The 23,241-nt window shown below is 38.3% G+C and overlaps 1 protein-coding gene across 2 annotated transcripts in view; it reads right to left on the reverse strand.

Moving 5' to 3' along the window:
• FAT4 (FAT atypical cadherin 4) overlaps positions 1-23,241 on the reverse strand; it is a 172,657-nt gene that overhangs the window by 35,453 nt on the left and 113,963 nt on the right. For both annotated transcript variants that reach the window (XM_079921069.1, XM_079921068.1), the window contains 3 exons: positions 15,070-15,250; positions 7,535-7,785; positions 1,135-5,484 (listed from right to left, as the gene is read on the reverse strand). In XM_079921069.1, the coding sequence (XP_079777195.1) occupies positions 1,135-5,484; positions 7,535-7,785; positions 15,070-15,250 (4,782 nt within the window). The remainder of the gene's footprint in view (positions 1-1,134; positions 5,485-7,534; positions 7,786-15,069; positions 15,251-23,241) is intronic.

The following is a 23,241-nucleotide window of genomic DNA, read 5'->3' on the forward strand; positions in this document are numbered from 1 at the left end:
CAATTCTCCAAATATAAAACTATAAGTATACACATGGTGGGCATCATTTTAAAATATGATATCCAAATACATTTTCTGAAAAACTTCTTTTAAAATAGTATTCTGCAAAACATCTACCAAATTTTTAAAAATATATCCTGGCTTTACCTATTTCACTGTACTTTAACTTGTGTTCATAAACACTACAGGGAAACCCAATGTAATATATATGCTCTAAAAATGTATACTGTGCAAATTACAGCAGAGAAATTGTCTCTCCTCAAACTTATCAACAGCATAAATTTATACACATTTGAAGGTGCACTAACTACAGATCAGCTAATAAATAAATAGGTGATAGATAGATAGGGATAGAAACAGAGATATATTTAAACACACATCATGTCCTATTAGGATGCCAAAGACTAGTCAAACAAATTTGCTCAATATATTTAACTCTGTTTCTAAAATGTCAAGGTACATTGTGGCTCAGTTACCTTACAAATCAGCCTGCGATGTTTTCTAACCGACTACTACAAATAACAAGGCATTTTAATCTCAATCTGAATCACAGCTCTTGCTTCATTCTCCTCACAGTGTGGGTCAAATTTCAATAATCCTAATGATAATTATGATAAAAAATCATAAAGACGATCATGATAAAATGAAGGAACCAACAACAATAGTTGATAACTGTATTTAGGACATTAAATAGGCCAGGTCTTATACTTTAAATATACCATGTCCTTTAACTTTAGAACACTTTTTTGAAGATAGGATGCTCTTTTTGCTCTTGTACAAGACAAGAACTTAACCTCTGGAATGAACTGTGTAAGCTCACATCCCGACTCTACAACAAATCAACTGAGTCACCTTAGAATACCAACTCAACTTCTCTCCACATCATCTTCCTCCTCTGTCAAACCTGGAAAATCATTATCCCTACCTCATAGGTTTCTTGTGAGAAGTAAGTGAAATAAATACAGATAAAGTGCTTAGAAAAGTGTCTGGCCAATAGTAAATGCTTAAAACATTTGCTGTGATTCTGCCTACTCTTTAGGGAAAATCATTTGAAAATGACAAAGCTCATGACTTTCTATTATACTTGATATGGCTAAAGTCTTGGTGGAAAAAAAAAGCCAAACATTGTCATACCTGTGTATCCAGTTTTGCAAACACAGTTGAAGCCTCCTGGAAAGTTCTGGCAGACGGCACTGTTCTTGCAGGGACTAGGCAGGCACTCGTTGATATCTCTCTCACAGGCCCTGCCAGTGAAGCCATCTGGGCAGCTGCATGAAAATCCTCCCACTAAATTGTGACAGGTCCCACCATTGTGGCAAGGGGACGGAAGGCATTCGTCTATGTCTATTTCACACCAGCTGCCAGTATAGCCTGGCAGACACTTGCATAAGAAAGGCTGCAAAGGTTCATTTGCCACGATGATGACTGGAAGGCTCTCGTGGCTCTTTAATTTGAAGCTCACGGCCAGTCTCCTTACACAGCTCCCTCCGTTCTGACATGGGCCAGGAGCACAGGAGTCGTGATCCACAGATTCTACCTTCACTCCACTCTGCCGGAAGAGGATCTCTTTGATGCTTTCGAAGAAGGTGGCTACACCACTGGGATTCACATACTGATTATGGTTTCGCTTCACAGCTGCCAAAAGAAACGTTCTATTGTTCCCTTCATAGGCCCCATACAGTTGCACAGCGGTCCCAAGGCCAGTCAGCTGTGAACTGGCAATGCGTAAGAAATGAAGGTAGTGGTTCGTCAAGAAGTCCTTTACGCTTGGTACACTGAGACGCAGTAGGATGCTGTTATCCACTGTCGTGTTGGAAAATCCAGTGAAGAAAACTCGGATATTGCTCGTGACCGTGCTGTGGACGCCATCATTGCTGAGGACAGTCAGATCAAACGTGCCATCTGTGGACCTTGGCTGGGAACTCAGATTGCAAGTGCCCCTTGGAATACTGAAGAGGCTCGTAACTCCCGAAGTCAGGGAGCAGTGGAAGGTGTCTAACACATCGGGATCCTGTGGCTTCACGGAGCCTAAAATCCCACCAGGAAACAAGTTGCCGTAATAGTTCACAAATATCTCCACTGTCCGAGACTGTGAAGGGTTGTCGTTTTGGTCTATCACTGTGATATGCACGGTTCCTGTGGAAGACATCTGAGGAACACCGGAGTCCCTAGTGACCACAGACAGATAGAAGTCTGCAATTTGCTCTCTGTCAATCTCTCTAGTCGTGCTCAGAACTCCAGCAGTGTTCAGACTAAAATAGCTGGTGGCAGGACCCGTGCTCAGCAAGTAATAGGTAAAGGGGCCTTGATTTGGAGGGAGGTCAGGATCCGTGGACTGAAGGGTCATCACCAGAGTTCCTGGGCGTTTGTTTTCCATAACTTCTCCCTCACTGATGGTCAGCATAGGCCCATTATCATTTATATCTTCCAGGGTGACTAATAAGGAGGCACTTCCTGTAGCTGAGGGGGTCCCTGAATCCACAGCTAAAACCGTGAGATTATAGATGGGTAGGGTTTCTCGATCTAATTCTGCAGTAACGGTGATCTGTCCTGTCTGTGGATTAATGGAAAAGGCACCATTTTCATTCCCTGATCCAATAAAATAGGAAAACCTACTCCAGCTGGGAACAGAGTCTGAGTCGAAGGCACTGACAAAGGTCACATGAGTTCCCGTTGGGACCCCTTCACTGATCTGAACACTGTAGATGTTTAGACTAAAAACGGGTGGGTCATTGGCATCAAGCACAGTGACATTTACAGTGACCTCATCGATGTCTGCACCCCTAATGCTGCCAAAATTCTTGGCCACTACCTTCAAAGATACCCTTTCTTCTTTTTCTCTATCAAGAAGTCCAGAAACATAAATTTGTCCAGTCTTCTTGTTGATCTGGAAACCCTTCTTTCTACTGTTACCAAAAATCAAATAATGCACTTCCCCATCAGTGCCCAAATCACGGTCACTGGCAAACACTTCTCCAACAATAGTACCTTTAGGAGCTGCTTCTGAGATTTCAAAATAGTAAAGTTTGGAAACAAAACGAGGCACATATTCATTTGTCCCTTTTAACTGTATATTAACAGTGGCAAAACTGCACCTTTCTTCATCGGGGACATTGAAAGCTTTCACAGTAAGGTGGTAGCTCTGCTTGGTTTCAAAATCCAAGAAGCCTTGAGTGGTGATGACTCCTGTGTTGGGGTCAATGACAAAGAGGTCACTGTCAGATGACTGTATAGTATATGCAGTCACAGCATTGGTTCCAGAGTCGGCATCCGTTGCATTTAGGTGGATAACTGTCGTCCCACTGGGGGCATTTTCCAAAACAGTGGGGAAATATTCATCAGGGAGGAACACTGGAGAATTGTCATTCACATCAATCACATCTACAGTCACACTGCAGTAACCAGTCCTGGCAACCCAGCCTCCATCCGTAGCACTAATAGTCATTTCATGTTTCTGGCATAGCTCATAATCAAGAGCTTTGGCTAGTGTTAATACACCTGTGGAGGAATTGATTGCAAAGATGCCTTCTTCATTTCCTGAGGAAATACTGTACTTAATCAAGCCATTCATAGCCGTGTCTCTATCTCTTGCAGAAACGGTTCTGACAATGGCCCCAATACTATGGCTCTCAGGGATGGTTGCACTCATGTGGCTTTGAGAGAATTCAGGTGTGTGGTAGTTTTCCTCAGTGACAATTATTTGAACAGTTGCTTGGGATGAAAGTGGAGGGTTTCCCTTATCCTTCGCGGTGACAGTGATCAAAAAGTTTTGATTCAAGTCAGATATCAGGGGAGCTGCTACTGAAATCCACCCTGTATTATTGTCTAACTTAAATTTTCCCAAATGATTTTCATTCGAAATGAAATACTCCACTTCAGAATTCAATCCAAAATCTTTCTCATCTACTGCAGTAACTTTGATTAACTTTGTACCGATTTTAACATGTTTGGTGACTGGAGTAAAATATGCAGTTTTAAGAAATTGTGGTGCGTTGTCATTACTGTCCACCGTGTTGATGGTAACTGTTGTCTCACTAAGTAACGCAGGATTACCTCGATCTGAAGATGTCACTATAAAGCTATGTCTGTTGATGTTCACGTTACTGAAGCCACTGACGTTCTGGTATATTAAGACCTGTTTATTGAAAATCTCTCCTGTGGTGGCATTAATCCTGAAGTACTCTGACTGAGATTTTATAAAATAAAACACTTGTCCGTTTGATCCCTCATCAGGGTCTGTTGCAGATACCTGAGTCACTCTGGAGCCGATTTCAGTAAGTTCAGGAAAATCTAAGTAATAGGATGGTCTGCTAAATCTTGGGGCATTGTCATTGACATCTGTCACAAATATTGTGACATCTGTACTTACAGTCCACCCAGAATCATGGGCAGAAACTCGGATTCTGTAACGGTCTGTGTCTTCTCTATTTAAAGGTCTACTAATTACAATATCCCCAGTGCTGGGATTAATCGTAAACGGAAGACTTGTGTCCATTATAGAATACCTACTAACTGCATTTACACCAATATCTTCATCAGAAGTTGTGACACGTGTAACTGTGTACCCTAATGGGGAATTTTCAGGAACATGGGCACTGAATATTTGCGAAAACCTAGGGGCATTATCATTTTCATCTAAAATGTTAATGATGACTTTTACTGAGGTGCTCTGAGAAGGGGAGCCTTTGTCTGAGGACTTTATGGTAAGCACGTACTGAGATATTTTTTCCCGGTCTAAAGGTCGAATGCTTCTAATTTCACCAGTAGCATGATTGATACTGAAACTATGTTCTCTGTTGCCATTAACAATTTCATAGTCTAACTGTCCATTGGGTCCACTATCCTTGTCCACTGCAGAAACAGTAAGTATTTTTCGAGGAGAAAGGTTTTCCAGTATTTCAGATACAAATGGATCTTCCTTAAAAACTGGGGAATTATCATTGACATCTAATACTGTTATGTCAAGTTTCTCATAAGAGGAGAAAGGAGGGAAACCTCCATCTCTGGCTTCTATCCATACAACATATTTTTGTATCTTTTCGAAATCCAGAGGTTGACTAATGGACACCTGCCCTGATAGCTGATCAGTCTGAAATGTGTTGCCAAGATTCCCACTTGCAATATAATAGGACAGAGGTTCTCCTCTCAAGGAGGACCCTGTTATGGTAGTGACAAGAGTGCCTACTGGTTGGTCTTCAGGAAACACGAAAGTTTGTTCTTTGGCTCTGACTTTAGGGAAATCTGCTTTGTTCACAAATCGAACAGTCACTGTTGTAGAATCTGTCTTTGGAAATGAGCCACCATCTTTTACGTGCACAGAAAATGTCACTTCTGAAGTACCATTTAGTGGTCTGGCTGCCATAATAGCTCCTCTCAGTGGGTCAATGTGAAATTTTTCAGAGTTTCTACCCGACAGAGAATAATGTAGTTCAGCATTGGGTCCAAAATCAGCATCTGTGACAGTAACCGCAAAGACGAAGGAACCTATAAAAGAGGGAGTGTGCAGTTATAATCTCATGGAACCCCAATAAAACATTTGATAGTAAGTTAAAACACTATATTAAAACTATATATAAAACACTATATTGCTACCTGACATAACTTTATTTCCCCATGATTACTAGTGGAGAACAGTACCTCTTATATTGTCTCTGAAGTTCCCCAGTCAGATCTAACAATAGTCTTCAGGAACTGACCTGCCATTATCTACCTAAAACCCATGCAGTCTAGTGAATTTAATAATTTTCAGTATGCCTTTGCGAGAAGCACAGGGAAGGGCAACGGCTAATCCTTCCGAATTATAGTTCCTAGGAGAAAAATCTGTACATAACAGAACTTCCAACAAACACGATAATACAGGAGTTCTGCTAAGAACTATGTTTATGCCCAATGGGGGAAAAGAATAATTGCCCTATTATGTCTTAAAATATTATTGAATTACCTTTTATGTAATCATGTCAACAAAAATAATATGTTTAAAAAATTACTGTTGATTCCTTATACCCACTCTTTTATAGCAAAATTCTCTTATCTGTGAACTATTCTCATATGGAGATGAAGTGTATATATGTATGCGTGCATATATATATATATATATATATATATTAGAACAATTATAAATTACACACACACACATATATGAACAATTATAAAGTACACACACACACACACACACACACACACACACACATAAACAATGATAAAGTAGTAAGAAATAAGAACTGAGGAAGAATGGACTCAATTTGGATTCCAAAAGTCAATGCTTGGGATGAGGGCCAATTGGACAGATTGTAGACGAGATAACGCTGAAAAGCTGCCATAAGGACGTGTTTTCGATGAACTTATTCAGAAACCTTTCCCAAACCTGCACTCCTACCCGTAACAGAAGAGTTTGTGACACAAGTGAAAAGTCTCTAATTTAAAAAAGGCCAGTGATTCTGATTAATTATATCATGTCTAATGAGGAAAAAAATGCTTAAGCCTTACTCACTTTGTACAGGAGATGTTATATTGCATCACCACACATCGGGTGTGATTAGAATCATGCCTGCCAGCATCATTTCAGCTGAAGGCCGTCATCAGGGATTTATGACTTCACTATTGACATTTCCTTTTGATAGAAATTTGGCACAATAATTTATGGATTTTATACTTGCAATTGGTATCAATTAGACCTTCTCAAGTGAATAGAAGATCAAAGATCACTAGAGGAGAAATCCTGCATCCGTTTTTTTGTTTTTCTAATTAAAAATATCTTAAAGCAAGGAAAATTAATTATGGCCTTTATGTGTATATTTTCTTGTTTCAAAATTCATTTCAAAAATTACCAATGGCAGATGATTTGTGTAGTGCCTGAGAGTAGGCCATTCCTTGCAAAGAAACAAACAAAACCAAACTAAATTTAAAAGAGATGCAGAAAGCTAAATACATATTGTCAATACGAAAGTCGTTCATGAACGGCTTCATAGTCATACTAACGGAAGAAAAACTTCACTCATCAAAACTAGAGTAAAATATTTACAGTAATAATGAACTAGAAGGATTCCTTCATTAAACCTTTTGAAAACTTATCTATCTATGAAGATTGAATAAAATATTCAGTTTCTACTAAGAAATACAGTTGAAGGCCTATTACTTTCCAGATAATGTTTCAGGTGCTTGGATATGGCATGGAAAAAGAGATAATGTCCCTCCTATCAAGGAACACACAAATTAGATCTCAGGACAGAACCCTCCTTGACTACAGATTGAAATCTATTCTAATCTTTAACAATATTCAAGTAAAATTAAGAAACAGCACTAGGAAAGGTGTGGCAATTATAAAACCTTAAATACAATTAGTCTGGGAAGAAAGAATTAATTTGCAAGATTCGATGTTCCTTCAATTTATTTAGGCAAGAGTTGACTTTTAGAGGATTTGCCAACTTTGGCTATATCAGAAATATACACGTAAAAATAACAGCAATGTAATTATAGAAAGTGTCCAATGTATAGTTTTTATTCATCTATGAGACCTCCGAGTTGGTTTGGTTACCTGGAAGAGTAGGGGATGGGATATGGGTGACATACGGGTGATGCTGAAACCTTGGTGGGTTGTCGTTGACGTCAGTCACCGTGACGAGCACACTGGTGGAACTGGAAAGAGGCTCCGGGGATCCAGCATCACATGCGACAACCACTAAAGTATAATTCTCTTTTGTTTCCCTGTCTAGCAACGCGCTGGTGATGATTTGTCCTGTGGATGGGTTGATGGTGAACTGAGAATTTCCACCAATGATCCTATAACTAAAGCAGAGAGCAGACGTGGGCATATTTCTTCCAGTTTTAATGCTGCAACATCTATTTACTATAATTTAATGACCGAGGCAGAAATGTCAAGAAAAACATTACACGTAAGATCACACAACAACGAAAGGATATGGCGAGTTCAAATTTTATGTGAACATCACATTAACAATCTTTATTGTGAGATATCCCATGACCTCAAGCAGGTCCTCACAAGGTTTGTGGGTTTCTTAAATCATGCAAGTCCCCAGAATAAACCCAGAAGACTATTGTGTTTTAAATAAACCAGCCTGAGAGCATAAATCAGGGCCTTGCTCTAATATTGTGGTCAGTGGCCAGGATCACAAATGAACATCTGTTAAATGAATCTAAAAATTATTTTTTCTGCTGTGCACCACCAGAAAGGTCAGTGGAAGATCTTTTTCTTTAAAGACCAAACAAAGTATTTGACACATACTGACTGTCCAGAACAACTCAAGAACTGATTATTTATACAGAGACATTCCTAGATACTAATTCTCTCATTTGCTATTCCTCATATGGCCATGCTGCTTTGCTTTCTTGTTGTAAGGAGAGGTATGACATCTTCATGGATATTTTGATGCTAACCAGATTGGTTAGCAGGGAGGAGTTTCCACTGAGAATAGCTTCTATCTTCTTTCTGAAGAAAAAAGCTGTCTGTATATATTCCTGAGAGGTCAGCTAGGAAAGAAGTAGCTAAGCTTGAAGGTTCAGAAGCTGGCTGGGGTCCATAATTTTTTAAGTTGGAGGGTAGCGAGATAATAGACATCTTTCAAAGCTTTCTCCTTTATGCCAACAAAGAAATGCCCTTGTTGGAACTAACTGGTGTTTCTATAGTTTGGTTTGTGTCCGTAAAAACGTAGCAACAGCAAGTGCCTAATAGAAACAGCAAGAAAAACCTTGCATTGCAGCCAGTGCACATTTCTCCTATGAAGTTCATCATTTAAAACAAACATTTCAGCATCTTCATCCTTTTTAGAGACATAATGAACCGTTGGGAGCTATTTCTTTTTTTTTAAATAGAGGTTCTATAAAATGAGAGCTAAATAGAAAAAGAATAAAGAAGGAATTTGGTTGAGAAATGATATTAATATTGATAAAGTACTTGGTATCACTCAGATTTGAACACCCTTTGACACACCCACATGCCACGATCAGGAGTGAGAACAGCACTGACTATATTTCCTGGACCAGAAATGACTTTACAAAGTGTAATTACTATGCTTACACAGTAGAAGCTATCTATTCCCTTTATCAAAATAAAAATAACACAGGTTTGTAAATGATTTCTCAAAGTTAGAAATTCAGGACTCATGAAATAATCATATTGCCTTACCTTTTGGAGAAAGTCTGTAGACACCTGGATTATGAGAATTACGTGACTTTACTTTGGGAAACTTTGCTTCTATCGGTAGGTGTAGAAATGACCAAATAAGTTAATAGGGGTTGCAACAAGTGCTTCATAGTGCCACAAGCTTTCTTACAGCTTTATGGCAGCAAAGGTCAGGGTTCACTCAAATATTTGTTCCCTTAAGCATTTACAAATAAAAATAAGAAGGAGGCAAAATGTATGTAAATTTGATTTGGATGCTTTGTATGTGAGAAGACCATGGTATGTTAGAATGAACAACGTGTTGAAAGGCAAATGATGTGAGTTCTGGCCCAGGTTGAACTAAATAATCCATAGAGGAACTCTGTACTATCAATTCTTATTCTTTATTTTATGCTATTGCACATAAGATTGTCTGTTTAAAAGTAGGTAATATATTTATTAGTTTTAAAAATTAAAGAATAAAAGTGTATCAATAGTGTATTTTAAATATGAGATATTCTTTAGTATCTCACAATATCTATAATACCAGTTTCAATCAAATTTATTCTTGTAAGTTACAAAAAGAAAGAGATAAAAGAAACATAGGGGACAATATAAATGGATGGACTGCTGAGATCACATGCCCAGGTTTTCCCTACTTGTATTATTTGAGTCTTGTTTCACTTCTCATCTTTTCATGCATCTCTCTCCTGCTTCTCTGGTCCACATTAATTTCTTTTAAGGTTATGAACTTAGATCAAGTCTTGTGCTACCTTCTTAACAGCTAAACACCTACGCTGTTCTTTACAACTTTGCAGCATCTTACTGTGTTCTTAGGGTGCGCCCAGCAGACTACAAGGCATTTTATATACGCTCTCATTGAAGCCTCAGAACAATCCTAACAGTTTGGTTTTGTACTACATTTTTTATCGATGAGGAATCTGAGTCTAAGGGAGGCTAATCTAGTTGCACAGAGAAACATGAAATCTATAAATGGTACGTGGAGACTTTGAACTTCTGTCTTTATGACTTCAACATGCACTTTTTCCATTATCCTACAGTAGATGGAAGGTGAGACACAGCCTGGGGGGATGTGGGTGAGACAAGGCACACTGTAGCTCTTGCTAAGGCCAAAAGGGACTCTTGCTCAGGTTTGTCGATGTAGAATCAGTTTACAACGATTTAGTTCAATGCAAATCAACAAGGTGTTAATTTTTTTTCTGACTCAAGAAATTACTGTTTCAAATTACTGGCATAAACTGATCATTGTTATCTAAAATCTAAATCAACTGTTGTTGCATTTGTAAAGCTGAAATATCCCCATTTGATTTTTTGAAACTTATTTTACCTCTTCCTGAGATTTGCTATGGTCATAAGGCACTGCACTGTGGGCTGCTAGAATACAGTGATTTAGTAATAGTTTAGAAACTGGACTTTGGAACACAGTTCCCTTGGACATGAATTTTGATCTCATTCAAGTACTTAAATTCATAAAGTTTCTTAGCCTTTCTAAGTCTTCTCTATCTATAAAGTATTATACATATATGTATTCCTTTCATTTGGTAGTTTTGAGCATCAAATGTAATTTCTTTTGAAAAGCACTTGGCAGAGTAATTAGTATGTGACAAGAATTCAAAGTTTAGGTTTACACACATAACAGTATATATACGTACATAATTATAATAATCTATTATATATAATCTCTTATAATCCATCTTTAGGTAAATGGATGAACTAATAGAGACATGGATAAGTAGGTAAAAAAAATTCTGTGCTCAAACTTATACCCTAGATGGAAGAAAGACACATGGAAAAGTAAATACAAAACCAGGCAGTATGTTTAAGTGCTATGAAATTGCTCAGAAGCATTGTTTAGGGAATTCAGAAGACAAAGAGATCACTTTTGATAGAAAAGCCTTTCTTGGAGAAATGTAAATTTAGGCTAAGTCTTAAAGAGGTTACCCACCTTACAATAGTATTGTAAAGGGAGAATGAAGGTATTTTAGGCTAGGAGTCAACAAATTGTTTTCTGTAAAGAACCAGTTAGTAAATACTTTCAGCTCTTTAGGCCATCAGATCTCTGTTGCAACACTCAACTTGCTGTTTTAACGCAAAAGCAGCTGCAGACGATACGTACATGAATGGGCATAGCTATTTTTCAGTAACACTTTACAAAACTAGGCACTGGGTCGAATTTGGCTTGCAGGCTGCTGTTTGCAGAACCCTGGTCTAGGATATAGAAGGATTTGAACAGAGCCATAATGCTTGGAAAAGCACAGGTCCTTTTCCCAGGAGCAGAAAGTGATCCAGTGAGGCTGAAAGTTTGGCTATACATTTGTACAGAATAAGCTTGGAAAGATGCTGGGACTGTTTACGGAGTGGCTGGAATATGCAGACTGGGCGTTATGCCCTAGGCAAACTGGAAGTTGAAAGATGTTGAGGAGGGGGGAGTATCGTTAAAGCTACGCCACTGAGCTAGCTGTTTCATGTTACTGCCATTTTCCTTTCATTCACTGACTCAGGCTTTGCTTTATCCAAATCACTTTCTACAACACTGAGAGAGGAATCATCATAAAACATAAACTAATCATGTTATTGCCCATCTTAAAACATTTCAGCTGTTTCTCCTACTAGACACAGAAAGAAATGTGAATTTTCTCCTATGGTATACAAGGCACGTTCCTAACCCACACCAACCATACTGAAGAGCTTTGTTTTTCTGATGCTGTGTTTTTGCATAGATTTGGGTTTGCACCTGTTATTGTCTTTCCCTAGAATGCCTTTCATCCCTTGTTTGTCCATAAGCAACTCCTCTGTCTTTCCAAAACTCATCAATTACTTGAAGCTTATATTTATTTCCTCAGGTATCACTGAGTATGCTGTTCTTTCCACACATTCTGTTTAAACTATACTTGTTACAAGGTACTATAATTGTAATATTTCAAAATTACCTTCTATATTAAAGTGTTCTTATTAGAACTGCAGTGCTTAACTCCTCAGAACTTAACAAAGTATCTGGGACATCGTAAGGGCTCCAAGATTATACAGGATCATGTAATATATAGATTGGAAGGATTAGAAACCAGAGTAAGGAAAGTAAGTTAATTTTTATTATAATAGTCCAGGCATGATGTAATTATGGACTGAACTAGGGTCTTGGCAGGAGGGATGCACAGAAAAGAATGAGTGCCAGAGGCATTAGGAAAGAAGAAACATGAAAACTTGTCCACTGAGTGAGCGTAGGGGGAGAGAATGACTGTTAGCCATCAAGATGGGAGGATGAAGAAAGCAAGGCAACATCATTAAAAGAGCGCAGTACACCAAGATGAGAAACAGAAAAGGTTATTAGTTTCTGATATGTTGTTCTTATGACTTCTACCTCTATGTAGAAGTGCCTCCTAGAGAGTTTTAAAGACGGGTGGGAATCTCCAGGGTGGAGTCAGTGTTGATACAATAGGTTTAGAGGTTTTCTGTCTAGTTTTCTGGGTAACTTTTCTCATGGCTGCAGCCATGGAAATGGATGATTCTCTACTCTCTCTCTCTTTTACTCTTTCTCTCTCTCTCTCTCTCACACACACACACACACACACACACACACACACGCACACATACACACATGTGCGGGAAAATAAAGAAAGGAAAGAAAAGGACTGAGAAAAAATGCTGTGGCGAAGGTCCAAATTTCTTTGGAGAGCTAGAAAGAGGGGATACAGAAGGCAAATTAGAAGGTGTGGTCAGAGACGCAGGATGAGAAATAAGAAATAACATTTACACAGACACTGAGGAGAAAAAAATAATGTCAATAAGAAAGGCTGACCTGTGGTGCAAATATTGCAAAAGGCAAAGGAAAATAAAGACTCAGAAATCACTGGACTTGATAAATTTCAGTAGAATCTTCGAATAGTCTTTTTTGGTAAAGCAATGGAGGAGAAAGACTGAGAGATTTTCAAGAATAAATGGCCAGAGAAAACTATGAGGCAGTAACCCACCCTCTCAAAAATGTGGTGTGAAAACTGTGAGGAAAAGCAGCAGTTGTAAAGAATACTAGGATCATTCATTTAATGCATTTATTTAGGTGCCAGTCACTACTATGTTGTAGAAGAATATATTAGGAATAAAATAGATATTAGAGTGATGAAAAGAAAAAAAAACGAGTATAAATTTAGTGACTTTCATGTCCCAATAATGTGTTAGAGACATTTGCACATATTAACTGATTCCATATATGATACTTGGCACCTAGTAATTGGTCAATATATATTTAATTCTCACAAATTTCGAAAGTAGCAATTCTTAACTCCACTTTTACTGATGGATACACTGAGCCTTAGAGACACTAAAATGACTTTCCTAAGTCATGTAAGTAAATAAAGGAACCAGGACTCAATACCAGATATTCTGAGCATTTCTGTAGGGATAAAGGTATGATCAAGGAAAGAAGGATTACCTGAAGATCCAGAGCAAAATGTAGTAACTGTTGAATTAATGATTTGAGGGAAATCGAATGGGATGGGATTAGGAGCACAGAGAAAGGAATCTGCCTTTGAATGTCAACCCTGTTGATACAGTTTTGTGACTTTCTCCAATGTTATGACAGAAAAGAATTAAAAGTGAGGTTTTGAATGGAGATTTGGTCAGTTGGGGAAAAAAAAGGAATATATTTCTATAACAGCTAAATTCTGGAATAGGTGTCTGGGAAACAAAGATATAAACTAGATAAAGATATAAACTAGATAAGCTAGTAATTAATGCAGGCTGGTTTACTAGAAGGGAAAATATTAAAAGTTACGTAAAGTGTTTAACTCAAAATAAGTATTCCATCCATTAAAATGCATAACTTGATCAAACTGGTAGAAAGAAGAATAGAAATAAATATTTTGGGGGTAGCTGCTGTGCAAAAGATCATGTTAGACCATATGGGAAAATTAACATCACACATAAAAGGTTGTGCTTTTAGAGAGTCCATCAGTAGTTGGGTAAATGACTTAAATATGTAATACTTAAATAGTCAATATAAACATTAATACATAAAAGCTCTGTTAACCAGAGGAAAAAGTGGATTTTCTCCAGGATTCCATGAATAGCAAGGAGTGATTAACATCCAAAATATATATTCCATTAAAAACATATCAAGCCAGAGTAAATAAGATTTAGGTTGGCATAACAACTTACTATTCTGTGAAAATATTTTTCATTTAAGTTGTAATATTTGTCAATTTAAAGTGAACATAATAGTTTTTTGCAAGATAAAAATGGCATGAATTTTTATCATATCTGACTATAGGATGGCACAGTCGTTTGAAGACTTTTCACCGATGGGTTTTAGCCCAGGGACTCTTGGCTGGCCATGGCTGCTTTGACAAAGAGAGTATTATGGAAGTGATTCTACACCGTTTCAAGGCCTGGCCTTTAAGATCATTAGCAGCTTTCACCTGAGGTCCCTGTAACCCAGAGGTTCTTCTACCATATAAAGAAGTCCAACTACCCTGCTGAAGAACCACACTGAGAAGCTCTGAGATCGCATGATCAGAGAAGGGGTCCAGCTGAGCCTAAAGTTCCAGCCATCCCTGCCAAGCCACCAGGCATGCGAGTGACGCTATCTTGGACCCTCTAGGACACAGTCACCAGGTAAATACCATAAGTGACACTAGTCAACCACAAGAAGCAGAAGAATCTCCCACTGACCTGTGCCCTAATTCCTCAACTACAAAATAATGAGATACAATAAAAATATAAATAAAATGAATAAGATAAAATTTTAGAATGATACATAAAATCATTATTGTTTTAATCCTAATTTTAGGCATAGTTGGTTATTCAGCAATAGATAACCACAACTGGGCTATGAGTTAATGCTACAGAATTTCAGCAAAATGAAGCATTGTGTGCATTTAGTCCAAAGACTAATGTTTAATGAGAAAAATAATTAAAATTTACAAAGTAATATGTACCTGATAACTGCATTTGTTGAAGCATCAGCATCTGAGGCATTTACCAATAAAACATCTGTCCCCGTTGGGTCATCTTCAGGAATTGTTGTGAAATACATTTTACTGGCAAAAGTGGGGACATTGTCATTGACATCATCCACTATGACATTGATAGTTCCAGTTCCAGTCAGAGCAGGGGATCCTAGAAGGAAAAGAAAATCAAGTCTTAATGTTCATAAATAACAAAAATAATAGCAAACTTAACAATTAGCTGTAGACAGAACTATGGAAGAGAATTTAGAAGACATTCCAAAGTAAAATTTGTGAACACATAGGCAAGTGATCGAGTGATTTTTAGTGTTGTTACAAGAAAAAAATGTTTTTATTTAGGGACTAGTATTCCAGCTCTTTCCTAGTGATACTGCACAAAAGGAATACGTCAACCTCTTATTCTATTTTAAAGGTGCTGATTCAGCAATGCAGAACACAACAATATCATTTAAATGCCACAAAAGAGGCACTTACAGTAAAATAGCTCAAGCCAGATTTGGAGAATACCCCTGGGCCTGGAATAGCTGGCCAGCTGACAAGGCAGAGTTAAAAACTGTATTCCTAGATGTGACTCTCAATGCTATTGTCAACAAAATTCAACTGGGCTTCTGAGGCCTTTAAACCCCCTTTTCTGTACTAACCAATATTTGTTTGCAGAAATCTTAAAGAAGAAAGCTTCAAGTTAACATCAAAACTCTAATCTTCCACTTGCTGGAAATAACACTATGTCAATGAGCTGACTTGAAATCATTTTTATTGCATGTATTTAATATTTAAGGTAAATGTGAAACAATTCATTTTTATTTCCTGTTCCAGTTCCGTTATCAGCATATAGTGAAAACCTAGCGTTTAACAAAATCTTGGGGTACACGGTCTGTACTACACAAGGTTAGCAGACTCTTTGTGGTGAGGATCAGATGACATATTTGGTTAGACTCTGTGGGTTGTCCCACAGGTAAATGGCAAATCATCTGCCCTTAGTTGTGTTTTCAAACTTTAATTTCTCTAAATAGAAATAATGAAAGTCTGTTTAACTGTATTTATGTACAATAAAATAAAGCCCTGGATACTCTTACTTTCTGTTTAAGATACTATTCTTTCTCCCATAAAATTATCTCCTGTTAAACAAAGTTTAAATTCTACTTATTTCCAGTACTCAACATTTTGTAAATAAAGCCATTCATTCACTCGCTCATTTGTTTCTCTGTAAAATGTTTATGGAGTAACTCTTTAGTATCAGGATGGTGTTGAGATTCACAGCCTTCCAATATTATTTTTTCATAATAATATTCTAGTGATTTGCTAGTATTTCCTTACTACTATTCAAACTTTTTCCTATTAGATTGTTATTACTGATGGCATAGTACCAATCAGCTTTTATGCTCAAATGTATAGGAACCAAAATCAACAGACTAGAAAATTAAGGAATGCAGTGGTTTTAGTGATCTGGTATTTTTGTGCTCTATGTAAGGAAGCTCAAATTCTACGTTAGATAAAAAATGTGTAAGACCACTTGAACTGGGCAGTGCAATGAGGCATGATACCTCCCGGAAACCTATGCAATTAAATTTAGGCTGCAAGCTGACCTTTGTTGCCATATATATCCTTCTCCGTGACATAATTTATATTAAGCGTTCCATTTACATTCACATATTTTTAAATTCATGACTGCAGAAATCCTACTTTTTAGGTGTTTGATTTTACATTAAAGGAAAGAAAACTAGTTCTCACTTTTTGCTTTTTTTGTACAATCGACTACAGATGTTTAAATACTGTAATTGCCTTTTTACTAGTAATTGCCTTTTTACTAGTCACTTAAACAATGGTAGGCTGATGTCACAAACATTTCACACCCAGAATAGATCTGGAAGTATTATAAACACTGAAGGAGGAAGCACATTAAAATAATACGTTTTAAATCTCACTCAACGTATTAATAATGATAATTGCAAATATTTACTGAGTCTTTAGGTATTCAAGTACTGGTTGAAGAAGTTTACTTGCATTGTCTAATCTTCATAAGTTAGTACAACTCTTATCTCCATTTTATATATAAGTAAACTGAGAGAAAGGCTGAACAACATTTTTAGGGCCACAGACTTAGTGGGGAATGGAGCTGGGATTTGACTTGAATGTGGAGCTGTTGACTACTGGCAAAAAGCCATAAGGTGTTAGCAACTGGACAGGTACTGCTCAGTGAAATGCTCTGGGACCCTGGGCAAGCCGATCCCCGAGAACAGCATGAGGCACAAGCTAGAGAAAGAGGTCCATCTGTGAGGGACTCTAGCTATTGTCGAGGTTGTTTGTGGAGCATTTGGAGACAACAGTCTGGTCATGAATTTTGAATTTTTCATAGCACATGTTAAAACCACAATCAATTTTTCTGGGGTATTCTTTTTGGCCAATGTTTGGCCTAAAGCTCTTGAATGTGTTTAATTACATACAGTTGGATGAAATGGAAGTTAATGATGTGAATGATGTTAGTATTTCTCCCACTGGTTGCATTAAAAAAAATAACTAGAGGATATCTGTGCTTTTGTGTGGACAGAAGGGGATATCATGGGAAGGAGGCTGTACATCTGATGAATTGAGAGAAGGGATAACTAAATCAATGTCCCAGAGGACATGAAGGGCTCTTTTATCTCTTTTATTGACATTGTACTCCACTCACTAAATCTGTCTCCTTATATGCAAAATGGGAATAATGAAAATAGGACCTACCTCAAAAGAGGTGTTGAGGGGAATGTAACATGCTTAGGATAGTGGCTGGTACATAGTTAAAATGTATTCTATAGTACTCTTTGTTGTTGTACTTGTTTTAGAAACAGAAAAATGGAACATTGACCTTTTAAAGGTCCGTTTTTAATCCTACAGATTTCTGTGTCATAGTTCTCAGGATTTTTGTTCCTCCACAAAACTTTCAAGTCAATCCTATGATAATATTATTCAGGAAAAGATTTGGAATCATTCTTTTCTTTTAATGATTTTTTTGTAGTTATAAGTATATGAAATACTTAGCTTTCAAAACTTTCACAGCTTTGTGGAAGACGTTGAATTGAAAGTTTAAAAATGCAAAATCTAAAAATTTACAGTGAGAGTTTGAAGAAGACCTGAATATGTCTGATATGCTCTCTAATCAACAGTGTTTAAACTTGTTAAGAAATAACACAGTACTGCCAAACAAAGGTTTCATCTTTGGTATTCTAAAGTGTCTGATGACACACATATGGAAAACCTCATAAAATGATGACTAAATCATTTGGTCAGGAACATGTGATTTCTTTCCTTGTCTATAAACTACATAAATATTGTTGCTAATGTGTTTTCTGAATTAGTAAGCAAAAAGAACAAAACATTGTTTACCCAGGAAAATATTCAGCAAGTTCAATCTCCATACCAGAGAATAATTTTTTCACAAGATCTTAAAAGCGCACCAGCGACAACAGATGGGCCTGACTTGAGAAATGGCCCCATAGGTAATCCCATATCCACATGGGACATCTTCTTAAGCCAAGAACCATGCCCAGAGTCCCCTTTTCTCTTCTTTTTAGCAGCCACAGCCCACTTTCAAAGCACTTGGGGTTCTTCTCTTCCTATTTTCTTCAAGAATTGATAGAGTGAAACACAATCTCTACAGTGGCCTCGCTTTCTTGTTGCCCCAGGGGATGTGCACGAAGGTCTTATTTACTTTTTTAAAGTTTTACAAGGAAACTTCACAAAGACAACGTTCTACATTTCTAAGTCTTTTACTGAGATTTAACTTACTCCGAACTCTGCCTCCAATATTTTTCATTCATTCTTGGGGGTGGGGTTTTCCATCGCACACCTCACTCCAGCCTCAGACTTATGCACTATAGCAGGAGCTCCACAAGGCCCTTCCTCTCAGCTTTAGGCAGGGAGATGAAATCAAGGGACAAAAAGCAGCAATGCCCCTGGATTTCAAGTGAGTAAGCCTCATCTCTACACACTCTTCTCAGATGAAGGACACAAGTTCCCTAGTCCTTGGCCCACACAGACTTTAGTGCTTCCTCGTCTCCTAATGGAGTGATGAAGTCTTGTTTTTGTTGTTGTTCTTGTTGCTTTTCTGTGTTTGTTTGCTTGTTTTTGAACCCTTCCTCTTAACTATGTGAAAAACTGGTCCTGGTGCTTATGTTCCTGTTTCCCCACATCTTTTTGGTTATAGCCCATGTGAAGTGCTGCATGATGTTCACTATTACTTTATCTTTGGTCCAGAACTTTCTGCTGGTTCCAGAGTCTCGATATTAGTATGTCAAAAACTCAAGTCTTAATTATTCTGTGTAAACTTAGCCCACATATTTATATATAAATTGAAAAACATATGTGCAAATACATATACACATATATATTTATAGATACCTATTATTGAACATTTATTTGATAACAGATATATATGTATGACTATCTTATATATGTATTACTCATTTAATATACAGATTCATGAAGTAAGTATTACTATTTAATTTTTTAAATAAAGAACTTTAGACCCAAAGAATTTGAGCAACTTATTTACATTCAGCCATAGTGGCAGAAGGAAATCAGTTTTGAACTCTTAAAAAAAATATCTTTTCTCAGTTCATTAGGCTCAGATAAAAGTATGCCACTCTTATTGCACATTTTTACTCTATATTATTATTCTTATCAATGTACTTCTGCCATATTCTCTATTAAGTTACAAACCAATTGAGAGCAGAAATAATTGTTTAATTCATCTTTATATAAAACCATAATGCATACCAACAGACCTTGTCCTCAATGTTTATTAACTTCTCCTTTGACTCAATATATGGAAATCTGATCTAGTGACTACATGGCTGAAAGTTCAAAAAGCTGAACAGTTCTAGAAATATACATCTGGGAATATAGGTTTTAGCCTATGGCCAGGGTCAGAGAACAAGACTGTCGACAAAGGTCAAAGTTTTGGAGATAGTCTACTACTTATAACAGAGGGTCCCAATTAATCCTGAATCCCATGAGAAGAATCAGAATACCAGGGGCCAATGTTTAGCTTGGATAGATCTGATAAGGATGAATTATATAGGTAGTGGCGTACTAGGGCAAGATTACTCGATTTCATCTGGAATTGATTTATGAGAACCAGATGCAAACAGAAAGAAGAGGGAGGATGTAATGACACAGGCTGCTGGTAGAATACAGTGAGCCAGTGAAAGGGGTTGAAGAAACAAATGAAATAAAAGGACAAGATCTCAGAAATTTATAGTTGTAGATGTTAGGAGGGTACAGTGGACATTTGAAATGCAATCAGAGGTCAGATGATAAAATGAACTTTAAATTTAATTTTGTGAAAATTATATGTATTGTATACATCATAATCTGTGTATATATGTATATATATATATAAATAAAATAAATATAGGTAAATTGATAGGAACCTTCTGAAATTTTTAGAGCAAATAGAAAAAAATACATATGATTCTGAAAATGTGCAAAAACACATCTCACACACAAACACACACACACACACACACACACACACACACACAGACTCTTCACAGCTTAATCTTCTGATAGTCCATTATAATTGGGAAGTTCCAAGCCTCGTCTGAGTCATATTTTATACTCTTATTTGGGAAATGATTAAACTGGTATTGCCTTTTAACACTAGTGGTCTAAAAAGATCAAATATATCAAAATAGGGCTTCCCTGGTGGCGCAGTGGTTGAGAGTCTGCCTGCCAATGCAGGGGACACAGGTTCGTGCCCCGGTCCAGGAAGATCCCACATGCTGCAGAGCGGCTGGGCCCATGAGCCATGGCCGCTGAGCCTGTGCGTCCGGAGCCTGTGCTCCGCAACGGGATAGGCCACAACAGTGAGAGGCCCGCGTACCGCAAAAAAAAAAAAGAAAAAAAAAGTTCAAGGAAACTTAAAATAAGATTTTAAAAAGAGGAGACCTTCAAGATGGAGGAGGAGTAAGACGCAGAGATCACCTTCCTCTCCACAGATACACCAGAAATACATCTACATGTGGAACAACTCCTACAGAACACCTACTGAATGCTGGCAGAAGATCTCAGACTTCCCAAAAGGCAAGAAACTCCCCACGTACCTGGGGAGGGCAAAAGAATAAAGAATAAACAGAGACAAAAGAATACGGATGGGACCTGCACCAGTGGGAGGGAGCTGTGAAGGAGGAAAGGTTTCCACACCCTAGGAAGCCCCTTCACTGGCAGAGATGGGGGTGGCAGGGGGGAAGCTTCAGAGCCATGGAGGAGAGCGCAGCAACAGGGGTGCAGAGGGCAAAGTGGAGAGATTCCCGCATAGAGGATCAGTGCCCACCAGCACTCACCAGCCCGAGAGGCTTGTCTGCTTGACTGCCGGGGCAGACAGGGGCTGGGAGCTGAGGCTCGGGCTTCGGAGGTCAATTCCCAGGGAGAGGACTGGGGTTGGCTGCATGAACACAGCTTCAAGGGAGCTAGTGCACCACAGCTAGATGGGAGGGAGTCTGGGAAAAAGTCTAGAACTGCCTAGGAGGCAAGAGACTGTTGTTTCAGGGTGTGCGAGGAGAGCAGATTCAGAGCACCACCTAAACGAGCTCCAGAGATGGGCATGAGCTGCAGTTATCAGTGCAGACCCCAGAGATGGGCATGAGATGCTAAGTCTGCTGCTGCAGCCACAGAGAAGCCTGTGTGCAAGCACTGGTCACTATCCACACCTCCCCTCCTAGGAACCTATGGAGCCCACCACTGCCAGGGTCCTGTGATCCAGGGACAACTTCCCCAGGAGAAAAATTGGCGTGGCTCAGGCTGTTGCAATGTTACATCAGCCTCTGCAGCCGCAGGCTCGCCCCACATACCGTACCTCTCCCTCTCCCTGGCCTGAGTGAGCCAGAGCCCCTAATCAGCTGCTACGTTAACTCTGTCCTGTCTGGGTGGGAAAGAGATGCCCTCTGGCGACCTACACACAGAGGCGGGGCCAAATCCAAAGCTGAACCCTGGGAGCTGTGCGAACAAAGAACAGAAAAGGAAATCTCTCCCAGCAGCCTCAGGGGCAGCGGATTAAATCTCCACAATCATCTTGATGTACCCTGCATCTCTGGAATACCTGAATAGACAACAAATCATCCCAAAATAGAGGCGGTGAATTTTGTGAGCAACTGTAGACTTGGGGTTTACTGTATGCTACTGACTGGTTTCTGGTTTTATGTTTATCTTCGTTTAGTATTTAGAGTTTATTATCATTGGTCGATTTGTTTATTGATTTGGTGGCTCTCTTCCTCCTTTTTTTTATATATATAGATATATATATTTTTTCCTTTTTCTCTTTTTGTGAGTGTGTATGTGTATGCTTCTGTGTGAGATTTTGTCTGTATAGCTTTGTTTTTACCATTTGTCCTAGGGTTCTGTCTGTCCATTTTTGTTTCTTATTCTTTTCTTTTTTCTTTCTGTATAGTTTGTAACGCTTGTTATCATTGGTAGATTTCTTTTTTGGCTTGGTTACTCCCTTCTTTCTTTTTTTTTTTCTTTATTACTTTTTAATATTTTTTATTTTTAATAATTATTTTTTATTTCAAAAACTTTATTTTATTTTACTTTAATTTATTTTTTCTTTCTTCTTTTTTTCTTTCTCCCTTTTCTTCTGAGCCACGTGTCTCACAGAGTCATGGTACTCAAGCCAGGTGTTAGGCCTATGCCTCTGAGGTGGGAGAGGCAAGTTCAGGACATTGGTTCACCAGAGACTTCCAGGCTCCATGTAACATCAAACAGCGAAAGGTCTCCCAGAGATCACCATCTCAATGGTAAGACCCAGCTCCACTCAATGACCAGCAAGCTACAGTGCTGGACACCCTATGCCAAACAACTAGCAAGACAGGAACACAACCCCACCCAAGAGCAGAGAGGCTGCCTAAAATCATAAAGTCACAGACACTCCAGAACACACCAACAGAGACGGTCCTGCCCACCAAAAAGACAAGATCCAGCCTTATCCACCAGAACACAGGCACTAGTCCCCTGCACCAGGAAGCCTACACAACCCACTGAACCAACCTTAACCACTGGGGGCAGACACCAAAAACAACAGGAATTACAAACCTGCAGCCTGCGAAAAGGACACCCCAAACACAGTAAGCTAAGCAAAATGAGAAGACAGAGAAACACACAGCAGAT

This window comes from Stenella coeruleoalba (genome assembly GCF_951394435.1).
Source record: "Stenella coeruleoalba genome assembly, chromosome: 4".
Taxonomy (NCBI): domain Eukaryota; kingdom Metazoa; phylum Chordata; class Mammalia; order Artiodactyla; family Delphinidae; genus Stenella; species Stenella coeruleoalba.